The sequence below is a fragment of the Salvelinus namaycush genome, chromosome 3 (assembly GCF_016432855.1).
Source record: "Salvelinus namaycush isolate Seneca chromosome 3, SaNama_1.0, whole genome shotgun sequence".
Taxonomy (NCBI): domain Eukaryota; kingdom Metazoa; phylum Chordata; class Actinopteri; order Salmoniformes; family Salmonidae; genus Salvelinus; species Salvelinus namaycush.
In genome coordinates, this window is record NC_052309.1 from 97,800,564 (window position 1) to 97,825,097 (window position 24,534).

Genomic DNA, 24,534 nt, shown 5'->3' on the forward strand with positions numbered 1-24,534 from the left:
CGTCATGCATTTTAATTTATCACACGCGCACAGCATACACAGCCTAGTTTGAGGCGCGGAAAACCCTAACATCTGTCAGACAGCGCAAGAGTAGCTCCTCAAAAAGCCTGTGTCGGCTACTGGAGTGAACTCAGCTGCATAGGCCTGCCTGTCTACCGTTGACTATCAGCACATCACCCACCACGTTGCAATGTGAGCTTGAAGCCTCAACGTTTTCACTTTACGTCAAATAAAATCAGGCATGTCTTACCTTGCTTCAAAGTAGCCTTGCCAAAATCCATCCGTAGAAACGTGGAGGCAATTATTTTATCGGTTTTCATATCAACTTTCTTTTGTTGTCCAGAAGCCAAATGCATTATCCTAGTCATATTAGCAACCCATCATAGTAGCTTGCTATTAGATTCCCCCTCTTTCTACGTTTCTAACAGAGATGTTCATCTCTGTCACATATGGAAGTGCTCACATTAGGTGCTCTGTTGAGAACGGTGTTTCCCGCTAATTGCATTTGGGTAAATGTTTGAAAATTACGTTTTATTAGCTACTTCATTATAGGAGTTGCATGTTCAATAACAGGCTATAGCTTTTTGACTAAGACGATAAGCTTGCTATTGTTGCATGTTTCCATTAAGCTCTTAATGAAAAATGTCCGGTCCTTGTATGCATGCATAGTATCAGAGAGGAAGAGGCAAAGCGTGACGTTTCACTCTCGCCAAAATCTGTCCAAAATAATTCCACTGCGTTTCTATGGGCTTGTTTTGGGCCTAACCTCATCGCCTGCCTTTCTGCCGTGGGACGACTCCCATTGTTAGGGTGGAAACATAAGCATTTCGTCATTATATACAGATCTGAGATAGTATTTTCTGTTGGTCACGTCAATTTTATGGTTTGGAAAAAATGTAACCATTTGTTGACCGGTTAATGAGGGTCAGTTAGTCGGCAGCAAAATTGACCGAAATTTGCATCCTTTTTATATTTGTCCCATACAATAATCTCCACTCTTAAATTAGTTATCCGCCCCACCCCCAAAACTGTTTTTTGTTTGGTGACCCCACTGAAATTCCCACGTGACAGCACTAGCGACCCCCGAATACCATTGATCTAGGAGACTTCGGAGGGCCATACTAGGCCTAATTTCTGATTAAGAATGCAGTGATGTGTACTGAACCTGTCGCCCGTAATAAAGTGTAGTGCACGGTGATACTATTACGGTCTCCATGTCCGAGTCTGTAATACCAACATGTTTCAAGCAGACCACCATAGTGTTCTTGGGCACAGGGACAAAGGTAACCTGCCTAAATGACTACCAACCCATAGCACTCATGTCTGTAGCCATGAAGTGCTTCGAAAGGCTGGTCATGGCTCAATTCAACACCAGTATCCCAGAAACCCTAGACAGACTCCAATTTGCATACCGCCCTAACAGATCCACAGAAGATGCAATCTCTATTGCACTCCACACTGCCTTTCCCCCCCTGGACAAAAGGAACACCTGTGTGAGAATGCTGTTCATTGACTACAGCTCAGCGTTCAACACCATAGTGCCCTCAAAGCTCATCAATAAGCTAAGGACCCTGGGACTAAACACATCCCTCTGCAACTGGATCCTGTACTTGCTGACGGGCCGCCCCCAGGTGGTAAGAGTAGGTAGCAACACATCTGCCACGCTGAATCTCAACACAGGGGCCCCTCAGGGGTGCGTGCTCAGTCCACTCCTGTACTCCCTGTTCACTCATGACTGCACGGCCAGGCACAACTCCAACACCATCATTAAGTTAACCGATGACAACAGTGGTAGGCCTGATCACCAACAACGATGAGACAGCCTATAGGGAGGAGGTCAGAGACCTGGCCGGGTGTGGCCAGGACAACAACCTCTCCCTCAACATGATCAAGACAAAGGAGATTATTGTGGACTAAAGGAAAAAGAGGACCGAGAACGCCCCCATTCTCATCGACGGGGCTGTAGTGGAGCAGGTTGAGAGCTTCAAGTTCCTTGGTGTCCACATCACCAACAAACTAACATGGTCCAAGCACACCAAGACAGTCGTGACAAAACCTATTCCCCCTCAGGAGACTGAAAAGATTTGGCATTGGTCCTCAGATCCGCAAAAGGTTCTACAGCTGCACCATCGAGAGCATCCTGACTGGTTGCATCACTGCCTGGTAAGGCAACTGCTCGGCCTCCTACAGCAAGACACTACAGAGGGTAGTCCGTACGGCCCAGTACATCACTGGGGCAAAGCTTCCTGACATCCAGGCTGTGTCAGAGGAAGATTTTCAAAGACTCCAGCCACCCTAGTCATAGACTAATCGCTCTGCTACCGCACGGCAAGGTACCGGAGCACCAAGTCTCGGTCCAAGAGGCTTCTAAACAGCTTCTACCCCGCATGCCATAAGACTTCTGAACATCTAATGAAATGGCTTCACAGACTATTTGCATTGCCCCTCCCATCTTTACACCGTTGCTACTCTCTGTAGTTATCTATGCATAGTTACTTTAATAACTCGACGTACATATTACCTCAACTAACCGGTGCCCCCGCACATTGACTCTGTACAGGTACCCCCCTGTATATAGTTGCGCTATTATTATTTTACTGTTGCTCTTTAATTACTTGTTACTTTTATTTCTTATTCATATTTATACTGAATTGTTGGTTCGGGGCTCGTAAGAGAGCATTTCACTGTAAGGTTTACACCTGTTGTATTCAACGCATGTGACTAATAATGTTTGATTTGATTTTTAAAATGTGATTTCCCCTCTGGTTCGCCCTCTGCCCCCGCAGCAGAGCCTCATTGTGGGCTACAGCTCTTGCCACCAGCCCCCTGACCAGCTCCAGCTCTACCTCAGCCTGCCTGCAGCATAGGAACCAGGCAGGAAAGCTCGAGCTAGAGCGCGCCTCGCATCAGACTTCTCGCTCTCTACCTCTCCTCTACTCTACTCCCTACCCCTCCTCGTTCATCCATTCCTCATTGTTTATAGCCAAAGATGGCTACATTAGGCCAAGCAGATGGAAGGCATATAAATTACGCTGGCTAATTGTCCCTGCTGCTGATTCAGAGGGGATTTTCCTGTTAAAACTGGGAGTATTCTACGTCCCGCCTTTAAATAGAACAGTATTAGAGTGATGGCGGTCTCTCTGACGTAGGAGGCTTCTAGAAGTACTGGGGACGGATGGAGGGAGCAAAGAGGCGGGGCTAGCGGTCTGTTCTCTGGCTACACCAATCACAACATGGTGCAGAGAATAGTGTTTGTCACAGCCCCCCCCCCCCCCCCCCCCGTCTGTCTATCTGTGTCTCTCTCTGAATCCAGCCCTCCCTCTAATCCACTTACAATTAGAGCACTATTCTTCCTCTACACCCCTATTCTTCCTCTAAAAACAGAGTCCATGAAAACAGTGAAAGAGATGGAAAGAAGTAGGAGATGGAAAGCGAAAAAAAGAGATTACACAGTTCTAAGCTGTGCGACGAGCCTGTTTGGTAAGATACACAGTCGTCAGCTGGAGAGCGTGGTGTGGATTCCCAGTTCATCAAAGATGCACATCAAACTACGACCCTGAGACCCTACAGCCTCACGCAAAGGAAGGGAATGGATCCCATTTTACGATCTCACACACACCCACCAGGGGTCACGTTAGAGTTAAAAAATCTGCATTTTCAAAACACAATCAAAAAAATATAAATAAAGAAACATTCTGTGTTTCAAACCATTTCACCTGCGTTTTATTTTGAAAGTCAGTGTTTTTTGCTTCAATAGTGATCGGGGGTGCAACTATAGTTTTCCTTCACAGAAAAGACATTAGTGCAACACATTCAGCAGAAAGTAGCTTCATTTTCATCAGATGACATAAGTGCAAAGCTATTTGGCTCGTAGCCACACAAGTAAAAAAAAAGGAGGCCAAATGTCTGAAGTTTGAGGTGCCCTTAATCTGTCTGTCTCAGTGTCTGCGTGTGTTCGCACCATGCAGACTGCTCTCCACTCATCAAATCGGGCCCCACACACACAATTATAGGCTTTTCCATAGCTTACGTCTTTAAATCGGCCAGAGAGAGGAACTGAATGGAGAGCTTTCATACCCGAGGCCTCGACAACAGCTCACACTGCTCTAAACAGGCTACTATTGCCCAATGTTTGGGGGGAAACACATGGGTAGATCGGAGAGATTAATTACTAGGTCTTCTCTGTTATAATGGGCTGCGTTCAGGAGGGAAAGTGTTCAACTCCATTTCACAGCAGTGGCGGGTCTTGGAAAGCAAGTCACTACAAGTGTTGACTTTAATACTGTGGCATATTGGGTTCAGGGAAGCTATGGATGTAAAAATAGAATGCAGCCAAGAAAAGGATGGGATGTGTCATGGCCTTACCAAGATGGCAGCGTGCAATAGAGATGAATACATTGAATAGCTTCACAATGCAGACCAATGAATGACAGTCAATGTTGGCAACAACAAAAAAAACATCTGTTGCTTACAGGCAACTTCAGTCATATAGATACCAAGCCTAATCAGAACCAGATCAGCTAGTCGATTAATCACAGAAGCATACTGTGTAAAGATACTGATCTGATAATAAGATCAGATGAGAGACTGAGGTTAATAATAATCATAAAAGAACGAGAGTGTGTGTGCATTTACACGCATGTATCCGTCCATGTTTGTGTGTGGAGTGTGTGTCTCCCTTAGGGTCTCTGAAGGGCTCGTCTGTCTCCCCCTCCTCAGCGTGTTGAGCTGAGCTGCCATACTGAGCAGAGGGCCTCAGAGGAGGTGGAGATGATAGGGCTTAATTAATCCTGATTTAATACGGGGCTGTAATTTCAAGGAACAGCTCTCTCCCAAGTCTCCTGATCCCTCAGAGGTCAGAGGCAGGAGTACTGTAGTTTAGAGGAACAGCTCTCTCCCAAGTCTCCTGATCCCTCAGAGGTCAGAGGCAGGAGGACTGTAGTTTAGAGGAACAGCTCTCTGAGGGCTCCTGATAACTCATATAGAGGTCTAAAAGGCAGGAGGACTCAAAACACTTGTCTGACTACTGTATATTGAAATGGCACTATACTTTTTTTCAACAATTGAAAACATTTTAAAGATGCACTATGCAGATATCACCCCACCATTTCCTGGTTGCTAAAATTCTAATAGTTTGCCTAATTTCAGTTTGTGACAAAACAAGCAAGTATAATGTAGAGAATCATTGTACCATTTCAACCGCTATGAAATATATTTTCCATAACCCAAAATATTGTATTTTCAGCTGGTGTACAAAACCGAAAGTAAAATATGCCAAAACGAAACTTAAGAACGGGAACCATAGAAATAGCACACAGAACAGATACAGTATACCGCTTCTTAGACTTGATTTAAATGAGAATGACTGATCTATAACACACATTTCTATGTACATTTATTCAGGTCGCCCAAAACGTTACATATTGCAGCTTTACGGCTTTGAGTGTTTGTGTGCACCCAAGATGGAGGCCAGACAGACAGGATGAGGGCACAGGGACTGGAGCTGGTTCAGGTTAGCAGGACAGGAGACTTTTCTTTCACACACACCATTTCCCCATCATAAAACATTGGTGGAATGTACTGGGGAGTAGCTGCAGCTGGTGGCTGGGAGAGAGAGAGACCTGTTCAGAGGTAGACCTCTCAGTCACACACAAGTAGGAGTGTGTGTGACAAAGTGTCAATGTTATACAACTGACTTAATGAGAGAGATCCAACTGGCCCACTGCGTCCCCTATTCCAGTAACCCATTAAGTCCAACTCCTCTACCTGACTGCCCAGTTTCCTACACTCCACTGCTACTTTACCTGCCGACTCAACCCTGCCTGTCCACCCCATACATCATCCCACCACAACTCCCTCAGCAGCCAGCGCAAGCCTTACACTCAGCCTGCTCGCCTCAAGTACACAGCTATAGATGAATGTCTTCCTGAAGGTAGTGTGGGTTATGGAGTGGTCGCTGGAAGTGCCGGCTTTGGCTTGGACAACCCAGGAGTAGGTATTAACATGGATAACTGGGATCCCAGAACTGGTCATAGTTTCCCCAAAAATAAAATGACAAGACCCGGGAAATTAGCCTACAACATTTCCCCCCCAACGTCGCATTAATGCAATTCCACAAAATACACAACATGCGCAGCAGCAGGTTAGCACAACATAACAGCACATTATCCAAACAGGTTGTCGCTTGGAAGCCATTAGCCTAGTGGATTTACTTCACACACAGTCACCATGAACTCAAAGCACACACATAATTGACACTGGGGGGCTGCACACGCTGCCCGCACACAGTTAATAAACCCTACAGGAAACCTCTACAGCAGGCATACAAAATAACATGGTCCTCTTTGCGCTGTCATTTCGACAGTCACACGTTTCACAGGCCTATTCACAATTCACTAAACAGGTATCGCTGTCACAGAAATTAAGTCTGTTACCAATTCAGAGAGGCATGAGAGAAAATTATTATATTATACATTTTCCTATCCAGTCCCAATCTCACTGAAACCTAAAATCCTAACTCTTGTCTAGCATGAAAATTCCTAACTTCATTCTGTAATCTATAGGTTACATGATCAAATCTTGTCTCTGGCCTACGCATGTGAAAATACTGCTCGCACATCTCCTCCGCGATGTCTCGTACTTGCTGCCCATATGAGAGCGTCTGTAGAGAATCAACAAACGTAGATACGGATATTTATAAAACAGAGTTGGTCCCCATTAAGATAACTTGATATTTAATCTATTTCCACTCTTCATCTCCCAGTTACTGATGAGCTGATCTGCTGTCTGTACAATCATCAACTCCATTTAGCCAAATATAGGAGATATTCTGTCATTTGTTGAAGGAGGTTATCTAGCAAGTTTAGCAAAGTTGGTAATTTTACTTGTTTGACTGCCGTTACAAAGTCTGTATGATTGGACAACGCTATTCTGCGGGTGCGCTGTGTGTCAAGATGTGCTGAAATGCGCTCAAATAATTGAGGGACATGATACCGGTCAGAATTTATGAACAACTTGTTCCGCAATTCAACACAATGTCATTGGCGATCAAAGATCGAGTAACTATCATTAATAAATATCAGTTTCATTTGCGCTGAAATCTTTACATAGTGGCGCCGACAAGGTGGCACAGCGTCCCTCTTTTTGGGGGAGAAACCTGGCATAGTGACCATATCTTGGTTTTAAACGCTTTAAAGTGGGCACTGGAATTATTCCTGGTATTGAAACTTGGCATATTTTCAGGAAAATATGAATCCTTACCCGAGAGTGTGTGTGTGTGTGTGAGAGACTAAAATAAACAGGCATCTATCACTATGTGATGCCTAATGACAGCTCTCATATACAGCCGCTGTCCTTTGTATAATTCACATCACATATGTGATTTGCGAGCCATTCTGCTCCACTGTTGGAGCTAGTAACATAAGCATTTAGCTGCACCTGCTAATCTGTGTACGGACCAATAAACTTTGATCTGATACAGCTACATACCAGAGGAGGCTGGTGGGAGGAGCTATAGGAGGACGGGTTCATTGTAATGGTTGGAATGGAATGAGTCAAACACGTGGTTTCCATGTTTGATACCATTCCATTATTCCATTCCAGCCATTACAATGAGCCCATCCTCCTACAGCTCCTCCCACCAGCCTCCTCTGCTATATACAATCCCAAAAAGACATATCAGCTCTAACCTAAACATACTCCGAGACAATACAGCATAAACAACTGAATGAATGCCTCCCTTGCCTCTGTTCAGTGATTGGCTAATATCCATGTCCACTGTATTCATTCTCATAGCGTTTAGCCACTAAAGACACAACATGACAGCGACGGCAGCGCGTGGAATAAATAAATTCCCTCCGGAATACACTGCAATTTATGGCTCTGCTGCGACACAAAGCGCTGGGTGTAATTAAGTCAATGTGAAACGGCAAATTAATCTTATGAAATGACAGCGTTGTGTCGCCGCAGATTTGGAATAACAATGTGATCTTATGGAGCTATGTAAATGTGGTGGCTGCAGCTCCGTCTGGAATGGATGCTGCGAGTATGCTCCCTCCTACTCCTCCTTAATCCATCCATCCCTCTCATCCTTCAAGGTCTACCGCAGACCTATCCATGCTAACAGGGTTACCGGGTATGTAGCCCTATGTTACACTATCCCCTCATCATGCAGCGCCAGGGAGAAAATGCCTCCACATGGGTGATGGTCCAGTAGACAGGGAGGACTGGTGTCTGATGGGGTGGGGGCATGCTACCTGCCATAGACAGGAGAGATTCAGGCACGGCTGTGTTGTAACACCAGATGGTAGTGGTGGTAGAAACTAAGACACGGCTGTGTTGTAACACTAGATGGTAGTGGTGGTAGGATCTAAGACACGGCTGTGTTGTAACACCAGATGGTAGTGGTGGTAGGATCTAAGACACGGCTGTGTTGTAACACTGGATGGTAGTGGTGGTAGAAACTAAGACACGGCTGTGTTGTAACACTGGATGGTAGTGGTGGTAGAAACTAAGACACGGCTGTGTTGTAACACCACATGGTAGTGGTGGTAGAAACTAAGGCAGGGCTGTGTTGTAACACCACATGGTAGTGGTGGTAGAAACTAAGACACGGCTGTGTTGTAACACTAGATGGTAGTGGTGGTAGAAACTAAGGCAGGGCTGTGTTGTAACACTGGATGGTAGTGGTGGTAGAAACTAAGACAGGGCTGTGTTGTAACACCAGATGGTAGTGGTGGTAGAAACTAAGATACGGCTGTGTTGTAACACTAGATGGTAGTGGTGGTAGAAACTAAGGCAGGGCTGTGTTGTAACACTAGATGGTAGTGGTGGTAGAAACTAAGGCAGGGCTGTGTTGTAACACTGGATGGTAGTGGTGGTAGAAACTAAGACACGGCTGTGTTGTAACACTAGATGGTAGTGGTGGTAGAAACTAAGGCACGGCTGTGTTGTAACACTAGATGGTAGTGGTGGTAGAAACTAAGGCACGGCTGTGTTGTAACACTAGATGGTAGTGGTGGTAGAAACTAAGGCACGGCTGTGTTGTAACACTAGATGGTAGTGGTGGTAGAAACTAAGACACGGCTGTGTTGTAACACCGGATGGTAGTGGTGGTAGAAACTAAGACACGGCTGTGTTGTAACACCGGATGGTAGTGGTGGTAGAAACTAAGACACGGCTGTGTTGTAACACCAGATGGTAGTGGTGGTAGAAACTAAGACACGGCTGTGTTGTAACACCACATGGTAGTGGTGGTAGAAACTAAGGCACGGCTGTGTTGTAACACTAGATGGTAGTGGTGGTAGAAACTAAGACAGGGCTATGTTGTAACACTGGATGGTAGTGGTGGTAGAAACTAAGGCAGGGCTGTGTTGTAACACTGGATGGTAGTGGTGGTAGAAACTAAGACACGGCTGTGTTGTAACACCAGATGGTAGTGGTGGTAGAAACTAAGGAATGGCTGTGTTGTAACACCAGATGGTAGTGGTGGTAGAAACTAAGACACGGCTGTGTTGTAACACCACATGGTAGTGGTGGTAGAAACTAAGGCAGGGCTGTGTTGTAACACCACATGGTAGTGGTGGTAGAAACTAAGACACGGCTGTGTTGTAACACTGGATGGTAGTGGTGGTAGAAACTAAGACACGGCTGTGTTGTAACACCACATGGTAGTGGTGGTAGAAACTAAGGCAGGGCTGTGTTGTAACACTGGATGGTAGTGGTGGTAGAAACTAAGGCAGGGCTGTGTTGTAACACCAGATGGTAGTGGTGGTAGAAACTAAGGAATGGCTGTGTTGTAACACCAGATGGTAGTGGTGGTAGAAACTAAGACACGGCTGTGTTGTAACACTAGATGGTAGTGGTGGTAGAAACTAAGACACGGCTGTGTTGTAACACCAGATGGTAGTGGTGGTAGAAACTAAGATACGGCTGTGTTGTAACACTAGATGGTAGTGGTGGTAGAAACTAAGGCAGGGCTGTGTTGTAACACTAGATGGTAGTGGTGGTAGAAACTAAGGCAGGGCTGTGTTGTAACACCAGATGGTAGTGGTGGTAGAAACTAAGGAATGGCTGTGTTGTAACACCAGATGGTAGTGGTGGTAGAAACTAAGACACGGCTGTGTTGTAACACTAGATGGTAGTGGTGGTAGAAACTAAGACACGGCTGTGTTGTAACACCAGATGGTAGTGGTGGTAGAAACTAAGATACGGCTGTGTTGTAACACTAGATGGTAGTGGTGGTAGAAACTAAGGCAGGGCTGTGTTGTAACACTAGATGGTAGTGGTGGTAGAAACTAAGGCAGGGCTGTGTTGTAACACCAGATGGTAGTGGTGGTAGAAACTAAGGCACGGCTGTGTTGTAACACTGGATGGTAGTGGTGGTAGAAACTAAGACACGGCTGTGTTGTAACACTAGATGGTAGTGGTGGTAGAAACTAAGATACGGCTGTGTTGTAACACTAGATGGTAGTGGTGGTAGAAACTAAGACACGGCTGTGTTGTAACACTAGATGGTAGTGGTGGTAGAAACTAAGACACGGCTGTGTTGTAACACCAGATGGTAGTGGTAGAATACCTCTCACTCTATAGAGACAGAGAAATGGCTAAGAACCAGAACTGCATGGAGAGAGGCTGATGAGCTGTAACTAGGCCACAGCCAGGAAGACACTGTAGAAAGGTAGGAGACGATCACCAAAGGCAATACGTGCTGCTTTCACACTAGGGACTGGCTGATGGAACCATACATAAGGACACGTGTGTCTGTGTGTGTACTTGTCAACTGTTTTATGTGACAGTCTAGACCCCTTCAAACTAACCTGTGGACTTCAAAGCCAGTTCCACTGCGTTGTTTCCATTGTTTCCCTCTAATCAGGGACTGATTTAGACCCGGGACACCAGGGGTGTGCAATTCATTATCAGGTAGAACAGAAAACCAGCAGGCGACAGACCTCGTAGGGTGAGTTGAATATCCCTGGTTTATACAGATGCACTAATGTATTCATAAAAGTCTGTTGACCTATGCATTGATATAATTGTGTTTGTATGAGTGCCTATACTACATACACAGTCCCAGTGGAGGTCGGTGAGGCAGAGGGAACTTAATTATATGAATGTACTGTATGCCTTAGCCGTGTGTGTACACATGTGCCTTTTATGTTGATCTAGATGTGCACTGCATGTGTAAACTGTAGACAGGAAACTAGTGTGTTCTCGCTCACTTTCTCACACTACTCAGTTTCTTTCATGTACTTTGTTCCTGCAGTCTCTTTCCTTCAGACCCTTTCATTCACTTCTGTCATTTCCTTCTCAGGAATATATTTGTGACAAGCCAGGTGAATTTCCTTCTGCCCTTTTCACCCCAATCTCTCTATTCCTCCATCCACCCGCATATATATTCTCCTCCTCCCGCCATCAGACCCAGGTTGGGCCTCCCCATTCCAACCACAGTAGAAAGTTCAGTATTACGCTGGTGGCCTCTCCCTACCTGTTGTTACCCCTATCCTGCACCTTCACACTAACCCTGCTCTCCTCAACAGTCAACACCACATTCTAATGTGTCACAGCCAGCTTTCAGGGGACTTTTCAGCCATACAAAATGGCTTGGTGGAAACATGCTAACCAAGAAAACTAACCCAGATTACTGCTAACTGGATGGAAACAGGCTAACAAAGCTAACTGGATGGAAACAGGCTAACAAAGCTAACTAACCCAGATTACTGCTCAGTATTGCAGCTCAGCAGCACAGACAGGCTCCAGTAGATACAGTCCTGCAGCCTACTATACCCTGTAGGGTTATTACACTAAGTGTCCCTTCCTCATCTTGACCTTTAAACCCCCCACTTCCCCAACCTCCTGTTAAGTGCTAGAAGGCTGTACAAGGACCATTAACAGATGCCCTAATGAGCTTTCCTAGCGACTATCCCTCAAAACATAAGCCCCTCCCGGCCCCATCTGGCCAGTCACGCCACATAACAGGTCCTCTCTCCAGTCCGTCTGTCTCGCTCATTAAGAGCTTTGGCACAGAGGGAAGTGAGAGGATGTGTTCTCTCTACAGTGCTCTGGGTTCAATTCACTTCAATCCCCTGCCAGCTAAGCGCACACACTGTGCATACTCTCACTTTCTGTTGCTCCAACTGTGTTCTCCCCCATCCCCCTCTCTTTTCAATCAGTTAGTCAGTCTAAGGTAATAGGAGGTAGGAGTGGTTGCAGAATGTTGAAAAAGATGAGAACACACCTTTGGTTTTCTGTTCAGTGACCTGGAAAGAAAGAGGAAGAACATATTAGCAACAGATTTTTTTTAAAGAGTTCATGCAAAAAACAGAAGTACAAAGGACTACAGATGAAAATGAGCTGGCTGGATAAAACTGCCACATTTATTGAAATGTTGATGTGTAGGCCTATTGTCCCTGTCAAATACACATAATAAAGAAAGGAATCCTAACTGAAGTATGTGTTTTATGTCAATCTTTAAAGCAACACAGACAATCAATAGGTCTCCTCTCTCGGAGTTAACCTGCTAGCGTTAGCATGCTACTGGGTTGGCTGCCTGCACTTCAGCCTTGCTCTGACTGAAGCCAGCCCATTCCATTGGAACAGAATGTTCAGGGGAATGTTCTTATAGGCCTATTATAATGCTACATGTTTTATGTTCATCCCTCCACCGGCTGAGCTTAGGGGCTATTGCCTGGTGGGTCATGTGGTTTAGTTAGCCAGAAAGTGAAATAAGAGGCAGACAACACACACAGGTACAGTGGCATATGCAGGAACACACACACACACACACACACGGGACAGCTCCCCCCTTCAGCTCTGCTTTCCTCAGCCTCACAGGAGGCTGCATGTGATAAAGAGAAGCAGCATGACACGTTAGCCTGTTTAGCCAACGGAGTGGAAAGGGATCACTTACTAACACGGTTCAGAGCAGAGGGAGAGAGGGAGCGAGGGAGGGTGAAAGAGGAGAGGAAGAGAGCAGGGCACAGGGTAGAGGCTGATATCATCATCTTGCTTTGTGTAAAGCTACACCATTAAAAACAGGGGATAGTGCTTGTATGAGGTAGTACGATAAAAACAGGGGTTGGTGCTAGAGGTCAACCGATTATGATTTTTAATGCCGATACCGATTATTGGAGGACCAAAAAAAGTTGATGCCGATTTTTATTTAGATATATTTGTAATAATGACAATTACAACAATACTGAATGAACACTTATTTTAACTTAATATAATACATCAATAAATGTAGTCTCAAATAAATAATGAAACATGTTCAATTTGGTTTAAATAATGCAAAAACAGTGTTGGTAGGGCCTCCCGGGTGGCGCAGTGGTCTAGGGCACTGCATCGCAGCGCTAGCTGTGCCACCAGAGTCTCTGGGTTCGCGTCCAGGCTCTGTCGCAGCCGGCCGCGACCGGGAGGTCCGTGGGGCGACGCACAATTGGCTTAGCGTCGTCCGGGTTAGGGAGGGTTAACCAAGGGGGGCGGGTGCACGGTGTTTCCGCCGACACATTGGTGCGGCTGGCTTCCGGGTTGGAGGCGCGCTGTGTTAAGAAGCAGTGCGGCTTGGTTGGGTTGTGCTTCGGAGGACACATGACTTTCGACCTTCGTCTCTCCCGAGCCCGTACGGGAGTTGTAGCGATGAGACAAGATAGTAATTACTAGCGATTGGATACCACGAAAATTGGGGAGAAAAGGGGGTAAAAATAAATAATAAAAAAATAAAATAAAGTGTTGGAGAAGAAAGTAAAAGTGCAATATGTGCCATGTAAAAAAAGCTAACGTTTAAGTTCCTTGCTCAGAACATATGAAAACTGGTGGTTTCTTTTAATATGAGTCTTCAATATTCCCAGGTAAGAAGTTTTTTGTTGTAGTTATTATAGGACTATTTCTCTCTATACCATTTGTATTTCATATACCTTTGACTATTGGATGTTCTAATAGGTACTTTAGTATTGCCAGCCTAATCTCGGGAGTTGATAGGCTTGAAGTCATAAACAGCGCAATGCTTGACGCACAGCGAAGAGCTGCTGGCAAATGCAGGAAAGTGCTGTTTGAATGAATGCTTACAGCCTGCTGCTGCCTACCACCGCTCAGACAGACTGCTCTATCAAGTATCAAATCGTAGACTTAATTATAATATAATAACACACAGAAATACGAGCCTTAGGTCATTAATATGGTCAAATCCGGAAACTATAATTTCGAAAACAAAACGTTTATTCTTTCAGTGAAATACGTAACCGTTCCATATTTTATCTAACGGGTGGCATCCCTAAGTCTAAATATTGCTGTTACATTGCACAACCTTCAATGTTATGTCATAATTATGTACAATTCTGGCAAATTAATTACGGTCTTTGTTAGGAAGAAATGGTCTTCACAGAGTTTGCAACGAGCCGGGCGGCCCAAACTGCTGCATATACCCTGACTCTGCTTGCACAGAACACAAGAGAAGTGACACAATTTCCCTAGTTAAAAGAAATTCATGTTAGCAGGCAATATTAACTAAATATGCAGGTTTAAAAAATATATACTTGTATTGATTTTAAGAAAGGCATTGATGTTTATGGTTAGGTACACATTGGTGCAACGATTTTTTCCGCGAATGCGCTTGTTAAATCATCACCCGTTTGGCGAAGTAGGCTAAGACTCAATGATAAATTAACAGGCACCGCATCGATTATATGCAACGCAGGACAAGCTAGATAAACTAGTAATATCATCAACCATGTGTAGTTAACTAGTGATTATGTTAAGATAGTTTTTTAGAAGATACGTTTAATGCTAGCTAGCACCTTACCTTGCCTCTTTGCTACACTCGCATAACAGGTAGTCAGCCTGCTACGCAGTGTCCTCGTGGAGTGCAATGTAAATCGGCCATAATCGGTGTCCAAAAATGCTGATTACTGATCGTTATGAAAATTTGAAATCAGCCCTAATTAAATCGGTCGACCTCTAGTTGGTGCTTGTATGAGGTAGTACGATAAAAACAGGGGTTGGTGCTTGTATGAGGTAGTACGATAAAAACAGGGGTTGGTGCTTGTATGAGGTAGTATGATAAAAACAGGGGTTGGTGCTTGTATGAGGTAGTACGATAAAAACAGGGGTTGGTGCTTGTATGAGGTAGTATGATAGAAGTGTGTCCAAACAACAAGAACCATATGACGTCACACCTTTTTCTGAGCAGCTTCCTTCTTTTTCTTTTCTTCTTGCTTTCTCTTTTTCTTTTCTTCCATCAAATGGTTCTGGTCTTGTGTTCCCTGCTTCTTCTCTCGGCTGGAACAGAGGATCAAAAGACAGACATGTTTTACAACGCGGTTGCTGACGAGGTGAGGACTCTGTCTGCACGTGAACACCTGGAATCTCCCCGTCCCATGAATTCCATTCTGAAGCAGTTATAACTACTCACTGCAGCTCTTTACTGAGGGAATGTACAGACAATAGAAACACCATTAACAGATTGACCTGCGTGTGTGTGTGGCTTGGGTTGTATTGGCTCAGGCTGGCTTGTGTGGATGACTTGTGTGGTCTGGAACCTATTAGGAGGCATTGCGGTGCTGGTGGAGGCCAGAGCTGTGGTCCTCTTAGTGTTACTGAAACCCTTGATATGAGGCCCCATTCTTCAATCACCAGACATCCAGCCAGTACCTACCGCCACCTCCAAGACAACCCAGACTCAGTAGGCTGAGTAAGGCTGCATCTCAAAAGATACCCTGTTATTCACAAAACAGTGCACTGCTTTTGACCGGCTGCCTGACATCTCTATGACCAGTATTGAATGGCCCAGGTAAAGTGAGGCACAGCCACACTCAGTACAAACTGCCACTCCCCAGATCCCTCAGAGTACTGCATCTTACCTGGTAGGTACCCAGCTCTCAGAGACAAAGGCCTGCCAAGCCTCCACTCCACAAACATGCTCCAAAGCCATAAAAAAAAAAAAAAAAAAAAAAAAAAAAAAAAATGACATTTCCACATCCTTTCACGAGCAGCAAGTTGTTCCAGAGGAGAGTCGGGTATTCAGCGTCCCAAATGGCACCCTATTCCCTACATTGTCCACTACTTTTGACCAGAGCACTATTAGGGAATAGGGTGCCATTTGGGATGCATCCCAATCCTATATTTAGCCTTAATAAGCCTAGGCCTTTTCTCTAATCACTTAAAAAGCTCCGGCATTTAAGGACAGAGATGGGAGAATTATAACTGCATGGAAAAATACATAAATTGGAATCCGGTTTCCTTGAACCGGAGATGAGAAATTGCATCTAAAAATGTGCTGCAATGCCGTGCCATCGCCTGGCAACAAGAGCTCCCGAGGCCTGATGAGTGTGCAGCCAGGTGGAGAGGTGGTGGTGGATGTTGGCCCTTAAGCACTGATCCAGAGTCAGTTAGGTTTTTAGACCATTGCACAGTGCACTGCATATTAGCCACCGGTCTTCGGGGCATCAGGGTTGACAGTCTCTAGAAAGACCAAATTTGATTAGTTTAATTTTAAATTTAAACTAGGCAAGTCAGTTAAGAACAAATTCTTATTTACAATGACGGCCTACCCCGGCCAAACCCGGATGCCGCTTGGACAATTGTGCGACGTCCTTTGGGACTCAATCACGGCTGGTTGTGATACAGCCTGGAATCGAACCAGGGTCTGTAGTGACGCGTCTCGCACTGAGGTGTAGTGCCTTAGACCACCGCCCCACTCGGGAGCCCAAATCAGGTGTGCTTTTGTTGGAATTCAACATGTCTGGAGGAAAAGGTTTGAGAAACATGACTAGCCTATAAAAACTCAACTACCATAACCAACACAGTCTGCTCCCCTTCTTCCATTAGGATACAATATAAACAGAAGGCAAAGAAGCAGGCTGAAGCACAATAAGGCAAGTCTACCACAGACTTCAATACAACAGAAGGAGGATCAGTTGATCACGCAGACAATTAACAACCTAGCTAAAACAACTGACCTGATAATAGTAATGTGTGTAGGCTGGCGAATGTCTCAAAGAAATCACACACAAAACACGCCGTATCTCACAAATCCACGTATCTATGCACTGATTGGCCAGCCGACGGGCGAATCAGCCAATCTCGGGGGCTAATCTTGGCTTTGGTCCTCTTAACACTTCACCGGGAGTTACCTCACAGTATGGGCCACAGACTAGCTTGGAACAGAGCCGAGTGCTCCATGTGCTCCATGTGTTAAGTGAAAAACTGTTGACTAGCCATAAGCCGCTGCAGCGTTCTTCATGTTGGCCTATTTGGTTACAAAGAGCAGCAGTAGGAAAGAACAGAGCTATTAATAGGCAACTCATATCGTCTGGCTGTTTTTAGGGTTGAAGACCTGAGATTATGTGGATGGAAATTTGCCTCAGAACTCCGATGTGCTTCCATACCACGGCTAACCCATTAGAACCATAAATATTTATTTTTGTGGGGCCCACCGCGCAGCTATGAAGCCTAGCTACAGCTGCTGGCTAAATATAGCCACGGTCTCCATTCAACATTGATGCACTGTGCTAGTGTCACATAGTATCAGAGGAATGGAGTGATGGCCCAGTTGATGTAAACTGCTGTCTGTCTAGGCACAGGCTGAGCCAGAAAACATAGACCTAGGCTACACATACTGGAAACTGTCCAGAATCAATTCTGTTCGGGATCAGTTGGCCCTTGTATAAGACGACTCTGGTAAAAGGACCGTGAAACAAGGACTTTCGTTTTTTTTTACCAAATATTACGATTGCAATTTGACGTGGAACAAAGATCAAATCACTTGGATGAACTGTCGGAATCATAGAAAGAGAATGACTTATTTTAAGAAGGTAAGTTGAAAGCAGCATCGTTCTTGTTTGGAACAATTGGTTGACTGCATTTGACCCAACAGAACAGCATGCAAACATATAGTAACTAACAGCGAGGAGGAAGAACTGTGCTGCTTGCGTGACGGGGCAGCGCGTGGTGTGTGGGGGAAGCTGCTGCAAGAGGAAAAATAACTATAAAAACATATAGTAACTAACAGCGAGGAGGAGGAACTGTGCTGCTTGCGTGACGGGGCAGCGCGTGGTGTGTGGGGGAAGCTGCTGCAAGAGGAAAAATAACTATAAAAACATATAGTAACTAACAGCGAGGAGGAGGAACTGTGCTGCTTGCGTGACGGGGCAGCGCGTGGTGTGTGGGGGAAGCTGCTGCAAGAGGAAAAATAACTATAAAAACGTCCGTTACACTGGGCTGAGATGCCTTTCAAAATATCACGTGACATGGATCTTACCAATATTGCGATTTCAATGTGAATCCGATTAATTGTGCAGCCCTAGTGTGTGTGTGTGTGTGTGGTCTAGGGAGATGGATCCCCAAGAAATGCCTAAATAAGTTACCTAAATGAGAGAGACATTGAACAAATTAGTTGTTTTGACTGTCAGAGGGTTGAATGACTGACATGGACATTGAGGCAGTGCCAGCCAGCAGTCAGTTTGGAGCAGGAAGACAGTGATTGATAAGCTAAACGTACAGCCTTGAGCTGGATGCTGCTGGTGAGGTAAACCCTTTACAACAATGGTGCTGAGGATAGAACCACTAAAACACAACAAGAGGATAAGAGAGGTGATGTCTATTAAACCAGACTGCTTCTGGGAACAAATGCGGACAAAAGGCAATCAGAGAGAGGGTAGAGGAAGGACCGTACAATAAGGAGGGTAATGGTATGATGGGGTGGTGCAGGTTGCTGTTGATATCCAGACACTCTGGTGTATGTGAGAACACATACAAGGAAGGGGGGAGGTGGAGGGTGTGTGTGCGGCGCGCAATGAGACCGAGGGGCTGTGTGTGCGCGGTGGGGGGGGAAGGGGGCTTGCGAGACGATAGTCACTGGGCACAGAGCCAGGAATGCCAGCGCAGCAAGACAAATAAGAGCGAGGCTGCTGAGCCCCCGGGAGAAGGATTGCTCGCTAGCAGCCGCAATGGCGGAATCAGACTGCAGCCCCTCTGCTCGGAACGATCGTACATTAGGAAGACAGACCGCACTTCCCAAAACGCTCTGGAAAACGAGATCTGATGTGCCACATTTGAGCCCTTTCAGGTATCCCAAAACACTGCTTAAAATTCTCCAGCCATCTGCAAAAACAAAGACAGTTACATTTTAAAAATCTGGAACCAGGCCTGGTATTCTCAGCGGAATTTGAAAAAGGCTTTTGATAAAGTACGACTGTAATTTATACATAAATGCCTGGAATATTTCAAATTTAGGAGAATCTCTTATACAATTATATTATACAATTATATTATATTTTATTTGGAATGGCAAGCCAGACAAAATTATAATGAATATTAATTTGGAGAGCATAAACGATTCAATAAAAAATCATCTCACTAAAGGCTTCAATCATACAACTACACTTAAATTCAAACAGGTTCTCTAGCAGCTCAGTAAGAATGGCTCACCCCATGTTCAAGAATGGCCTTTTCCCCGATTACAACCGCTCTCTTCCTGTTATTTGAAAATGAAATGATCTCCAAAATATCGCTTTTTTAAAAACAAGCCATAGAAAGTTGGTTGCAATTTCAGTTTAATCCACCAGAAAAGACAGAACAAATATTCCAACAAATACTATGGTTAAACTCAAATATACTAATTGATCAAAAAAATATATAATTTGAAAATAAATTATAAAATTATAAATTATAGGACTGGTTGACTTGTCACACATGCAGCTAACACAAATGTCTGCTCAATCTAAAATTAAAACCAACTAATTGCAGCATTACCGCAAAAATGGAAGAAGCAGTTGGAAGGGGAGAAAGTAAGGAACTTGTCTGTCGGCTCTGCATTAAAGACCAAAATTGGTTTTAAAAAATTGTGATAAAAAGTATACCAGTTTCATTTCAGGACAAAAAAAAGTGATAGCTGTGCCATATTGATTGCAAGATAGTTGAGAAGAGATTTTCGATGTACCGATTCCATGGCACATGGTTTATGAACTGATACGCAAAACGACGCCAGATTCAAAACTTAGTTCTTCAATTTAAATTGTACAAAATTCTTACAACCAATTAAATGTTATATTAATGGGCGATACAACCATCCCAGCACTGCAGATTTTGCTGCGAAGAGAGAAAATCATTAGATCACTTGTTTTGGTACTGTCAAATATGTAGCTTGTTTTTGGTCGCAAGTTCAGGAAAGGCTGAAGAATTTACCTGGAGCCAACTCTGCAAATAGCACTGCTCGGTAATTTGAAAAGTCATAGTCAATTCACCAATAATATAATAATACTCTGAACAAAAATGTTTCTTTAATTTACAATCTGTAGAAACTATGAGAATAGAAAGGTTCAGAACTTTTGTGAAACATCACATCTGAAAAATATATGGCAAATAGAAATCAAAACTGGATGGTGTTCAGAGATAGATGGCCGGGGTTGATGGTAGCTGAAGGGTGGGACTTAAAATTACTAAATGTGGCTGTTCTCAGACCATCCCACAGGTGAAGAAGCCGGGTGTGGAGGTCCTGGGCGGTTACACGTGGTCTGCGGTTGTGATGCCGGTTGGACATACTGACAAATTCTCTAAAACGACTTGAGGCAACAACTCTGGTGGACATTCCTGCAGTCAGCATGCCAATTGCACACTCCCTAAACTTGAGACATCTGTGGCATTGTTGTGTGACAAAATTGCACTTTTTAGAGGGGCCTTATTGTAGCCAGCACAAGGTGCACCTATGTAATGATCATGCTGTTTAATCAGTTTCTTGATATGCCACGTCAAGTGGATGGATTATCATGGCAAAAGAGAAATGCTCACTAACGGGGATGTAAACAAATTTGTCCACAAAATTGGAGAGAAATACGCTTTTTGTGCGTATGGAACATTTCCGGGATCTTTAATTTTAGCTCATGAAACAAACACGTACGTGTGTGAGATATATATCTCTATCTATACACACACACAGTACCAGTCAAAAGCCTGGACACACCTACTCATTCAAGGGTTTTTCGTTATTTTTACTATTTTCTACATTGTAGAATAATAGTGAAGACATAAACACTATGAAATAACACATATGGAATCATGTAGTAACCAAAAAAAGTGTTAAACCAATTAAAATATATTTTATATTTGAGATTCTTCAAAGTAGCCACTCTTTGCCTTGATAACAGCATTGAGTAGGTGTGTCCAAACTTTTGAGTGGTACTGTATAAGGAAAGAGAAAAAACAACAACTGGGCAACAGTTGATGATATTCCTCTAACATAGTGAAGAGGATCTCCCTCTTCCAACAACTGGGCAATAGTTGATGATATTCCTCTAACATAGTGAAGAGGGTCTCCCTCTTCTAACAACTGGGCAATAGTTGATGATATTCCTCTAACATAGTGAAGAGGATCTCCCTCTTCTAACAACTGGGCAATAGTTGATGATATTCCTCTAACATAGTGAAGAGGATCTCCCTCTTCCAACAACTGGGCAATAGTCATTCCTCTAACATAGTGAAGAGGGCCTCCCTCTTCCAACAACTGGGCAATAGTTATTCCTCTAACATAGTGAAGAGGGTCTCCCTCTTCCAACAACTGGGCAATAGTTATTCCTCTAACATAGTGAAGAGGGTCTCCCTCTTCCAACAACTGGGCAATAGTTATTCCTCTAACATAGTGAAGAGGATCTCCCTCTTCCAACAACTGGGCAATAGTTGATGATATTCCTCTAACATAGTGAAGAGGATCTCCCTCTTCTAACAACTGAGCAATAGTTGATGATATTCCTCTTACATAGTGAAGAGGATCTCCCTCTTCTAACAACTGGGCAATAGTTGATTATATTCCTCTAACATAGTGAAGAGGATCTCCCTCTTCTAACAACTGGGCAATAGTTGATGATATTCCTCTAACATAGTGAAGAGGATCTCCCTCTTCTAACAACTGGGCAATAGTTATTCCTCTAACATAGTGAAGAGGGTCTCCCTCTTCTAACAACTGGGCAATAGTTGATGATATTCCTCTAACATAGTGAAGAGGATCTCCCTCTTCTAACAACTGGGCAATAGTTGATGATATTCCTCTAACATAGTGAAGAGGATCTCCCTCTTCAAAGAACTAGAAGTTATTCTCTATGAAGTCCTGCTAATGCTCTGGCCAGGGCTGATCCACAAGGGCAGGAGACTTTTCAGATGCTACACTCCTCCTGGCACTCTTAGCAGGCCGCCAGAAATAAAATCTATGGATCGGCTCCAGCAGTTGAAGTTCCCAATGACTTTCATCCTCTCCGTCAGTAACCGGAGCAGCCGTTTCACGAGCCCGGTCAAACAACTTATTGCTCCAATAGATCACAGAACGTCCCCAACAAAATAACTTATTAGACTCCAATCACGTAGCACTTGCTCTGTTTCCACATTCATCTTCATAAAAAGCCATTATCCAGCAGGTCTGAAAAGGGAAAGGGCTGTATGTGAAGGGAAACTCACGTAGCAAGAAGAATAAATTAAGACCGATCAAGGAAATAAATGCTGTCTTTGTGCAGGGCTGGGGAGTCAGGAACAACTTTTACTGAAGCAGGTGAAGAAGAACTCCAGAACTTTGTGTAAATCCAATAAAACAACTTGCTGAATGTCCAACTGATGAGCTAACTTCCATTAGCCTAGTCTGCATTTCTTAGTGTAATTAAAAATATATATATATTATACAAAATATTTTTACATACAAGGCTAAAGGATATAAGGTATATTGAAGTACTGACACTGGGCTTGAGTGGCCGTTAGATAGAGAGTGGAATCAGTGGATGACGCACAAATTGGTCACCTCAAGTGGGCCTCTCTTCAGAAGTCTACGAAACCAGAAAGCCAAACCTTCAGTCAGACCTCAGGGGACAAACCCTACTGTTCACTTCAAGGGCCTTTCAATAATCTCCCTTTTGCCTCATTTAGGTCTACTTGGAGAATGACAAGTGTTCTGCCCCAGAGCTCGGCCCCTCTGGGAGTGAACATGCGTTAGCAGAGAGAAAAGCCCCAGCGCCAGCTTCATGGCTCCTTAAACCTGGCCTAACATTTACCAACATGGTGCCATTGAATGACTGCTGCCCGTAATAGGGAAAAAGTAAATAACATTATAAGGGGAATGAGTTGTTTATAAGGAAACAGAAGGATTGTGCTTCAGAGGTCTAGTCTACATCTTATCAAAAGAGATGGCGTCCATTCCGTTTCAAGTCTGGTAGCCTAGTTAGGAGGATGGACGTCCATATCCATTCATGAATTCACTAGGATATCTTGGAGAATCTCTCAAAGTGGGGTTTGCAGACTGTGATATTTCCATTGCCAGCTTGCACAACTCTTTGAATTTGCAGTTATAAAATCACTAGGATATCTCCCACTGAGATCGATGTTTAATCTAGAACAGAGAGATTCTAATAGTGGGTAGTGGGGAGAATATCTTCAAGTGTGGTTCCTTCCCAAACTGATATTTCCCTTGCAAGTCTGCACAACTTTACGAATTTGCAATTCAGTGTGTGAGCTGAATGCAAACGACAATCTATTGCAAGGCTATCTGTCAAATCAAACAGACTGGCTGTTGAGTGCTTAGTTACACTAGCATATGAAACCCACAACAAAGAATGAAAAGGTCCACTCTTTAGATCATCAACAAAAAGATGTTTAATAGAGTTGAGCTAATGATTAGTTAGCGACAGAACCTGCTGGGTGTTGGCGGTATTCAGAATCAGATTAAATGATTCATGTGAAGAGGCTGTGGATCAAGGCTTTTCCTCACTTAGGCGTACACTATACTTCATATTCAGCCTAGTACATCCACTTGTTTGGCACTCAATTATAAAGAATGAATTTGCCATTCTGGCTGCTTGGAGAAGGCCTGAGGACCAAATTGCTGAGTTGGGACTAGGAGAGTGATAAGCTTTAGTTATGCTGATCTGTGCTTCGATGGCTTTGTACTTATTCAGACCTGATTAATAAGAAGTTTGGATTCTTCTGACAGTTCTTAAGTTGTTGATATTCGTGTGTTCTTCTTCTAGGCCTTGCCTGGCAAATCTCTGAGGGGCAGATCAGGAAATAATTTGGGACTATCAACAACGCTAACTTGTAAGAAATAGAGCCAATCAAACCCATTACCTCAGAGATCCTGTCCTGGTTAGCCAATAGTGTGGCATGCAAAGTCAAAACATGTAAACCCATCTCTAAGAAACAGTTTGACAGAGCATTTCACAAAGAGCAAGGTTAGTCATTTCAAAGGCAAACAACTACCCTGTAAGCCAAACTGCCAGAGCTGCCACAGAAACCTAACCTAGCTATCAAGCCACTGTGTGTATGGTGAGCTGAGGAGAGTAACTGAGTGCAGGCCTAAGACCTGATCTGTATAGTAATCAGAGCATTAAGAGTGTGGGGTGGTCGATGTCAAGTGACTGTGAAGACAGTGTAATGACAGATGTCACAGGGATAAGGGGATACAGGAAGAGAAAATGTGTTTCAATTAAAAGAGATTATGACATCTTGACAGTTCAAAGGATTCCAACTGTAGAAGAACAGCTCATTGTGCCATGGAGTCCCTCTCGCTGA

General features: G+C 44.1%; 1 protein-coding gene across 1 annotated transcript in view; it reads right to left on the bottom strand.

Annotated features, from left to right (window-relative positions):
- LOC120044165 (trinucleotide repeat-containing gene 6C protein-like) overlaps positions 1-24,534 on the bottom strand; it is a 70,396-nt gene that overhangs the window by 43,811 nt on the left and 2,051 nt on the right. Inside the window, exons 2-3 of the mRNA XM_038988750.1 lie at positions 15,171-15,273; positions 12,236-12,257 (exon numbers count right to left, since the gene is read on the bottom strand). Coding sequence (XP_038844678.1) covers positions 12,236-12,257; positions 15,171-15,233 — 85 coding nt within the window. The 5' untranslated portion in view covers positions 15,234-15,273. The remainder of the gene's footprint in view (positions 1-12,235; positions 12,258-15,170; positions 15,274-24,534) is intronic.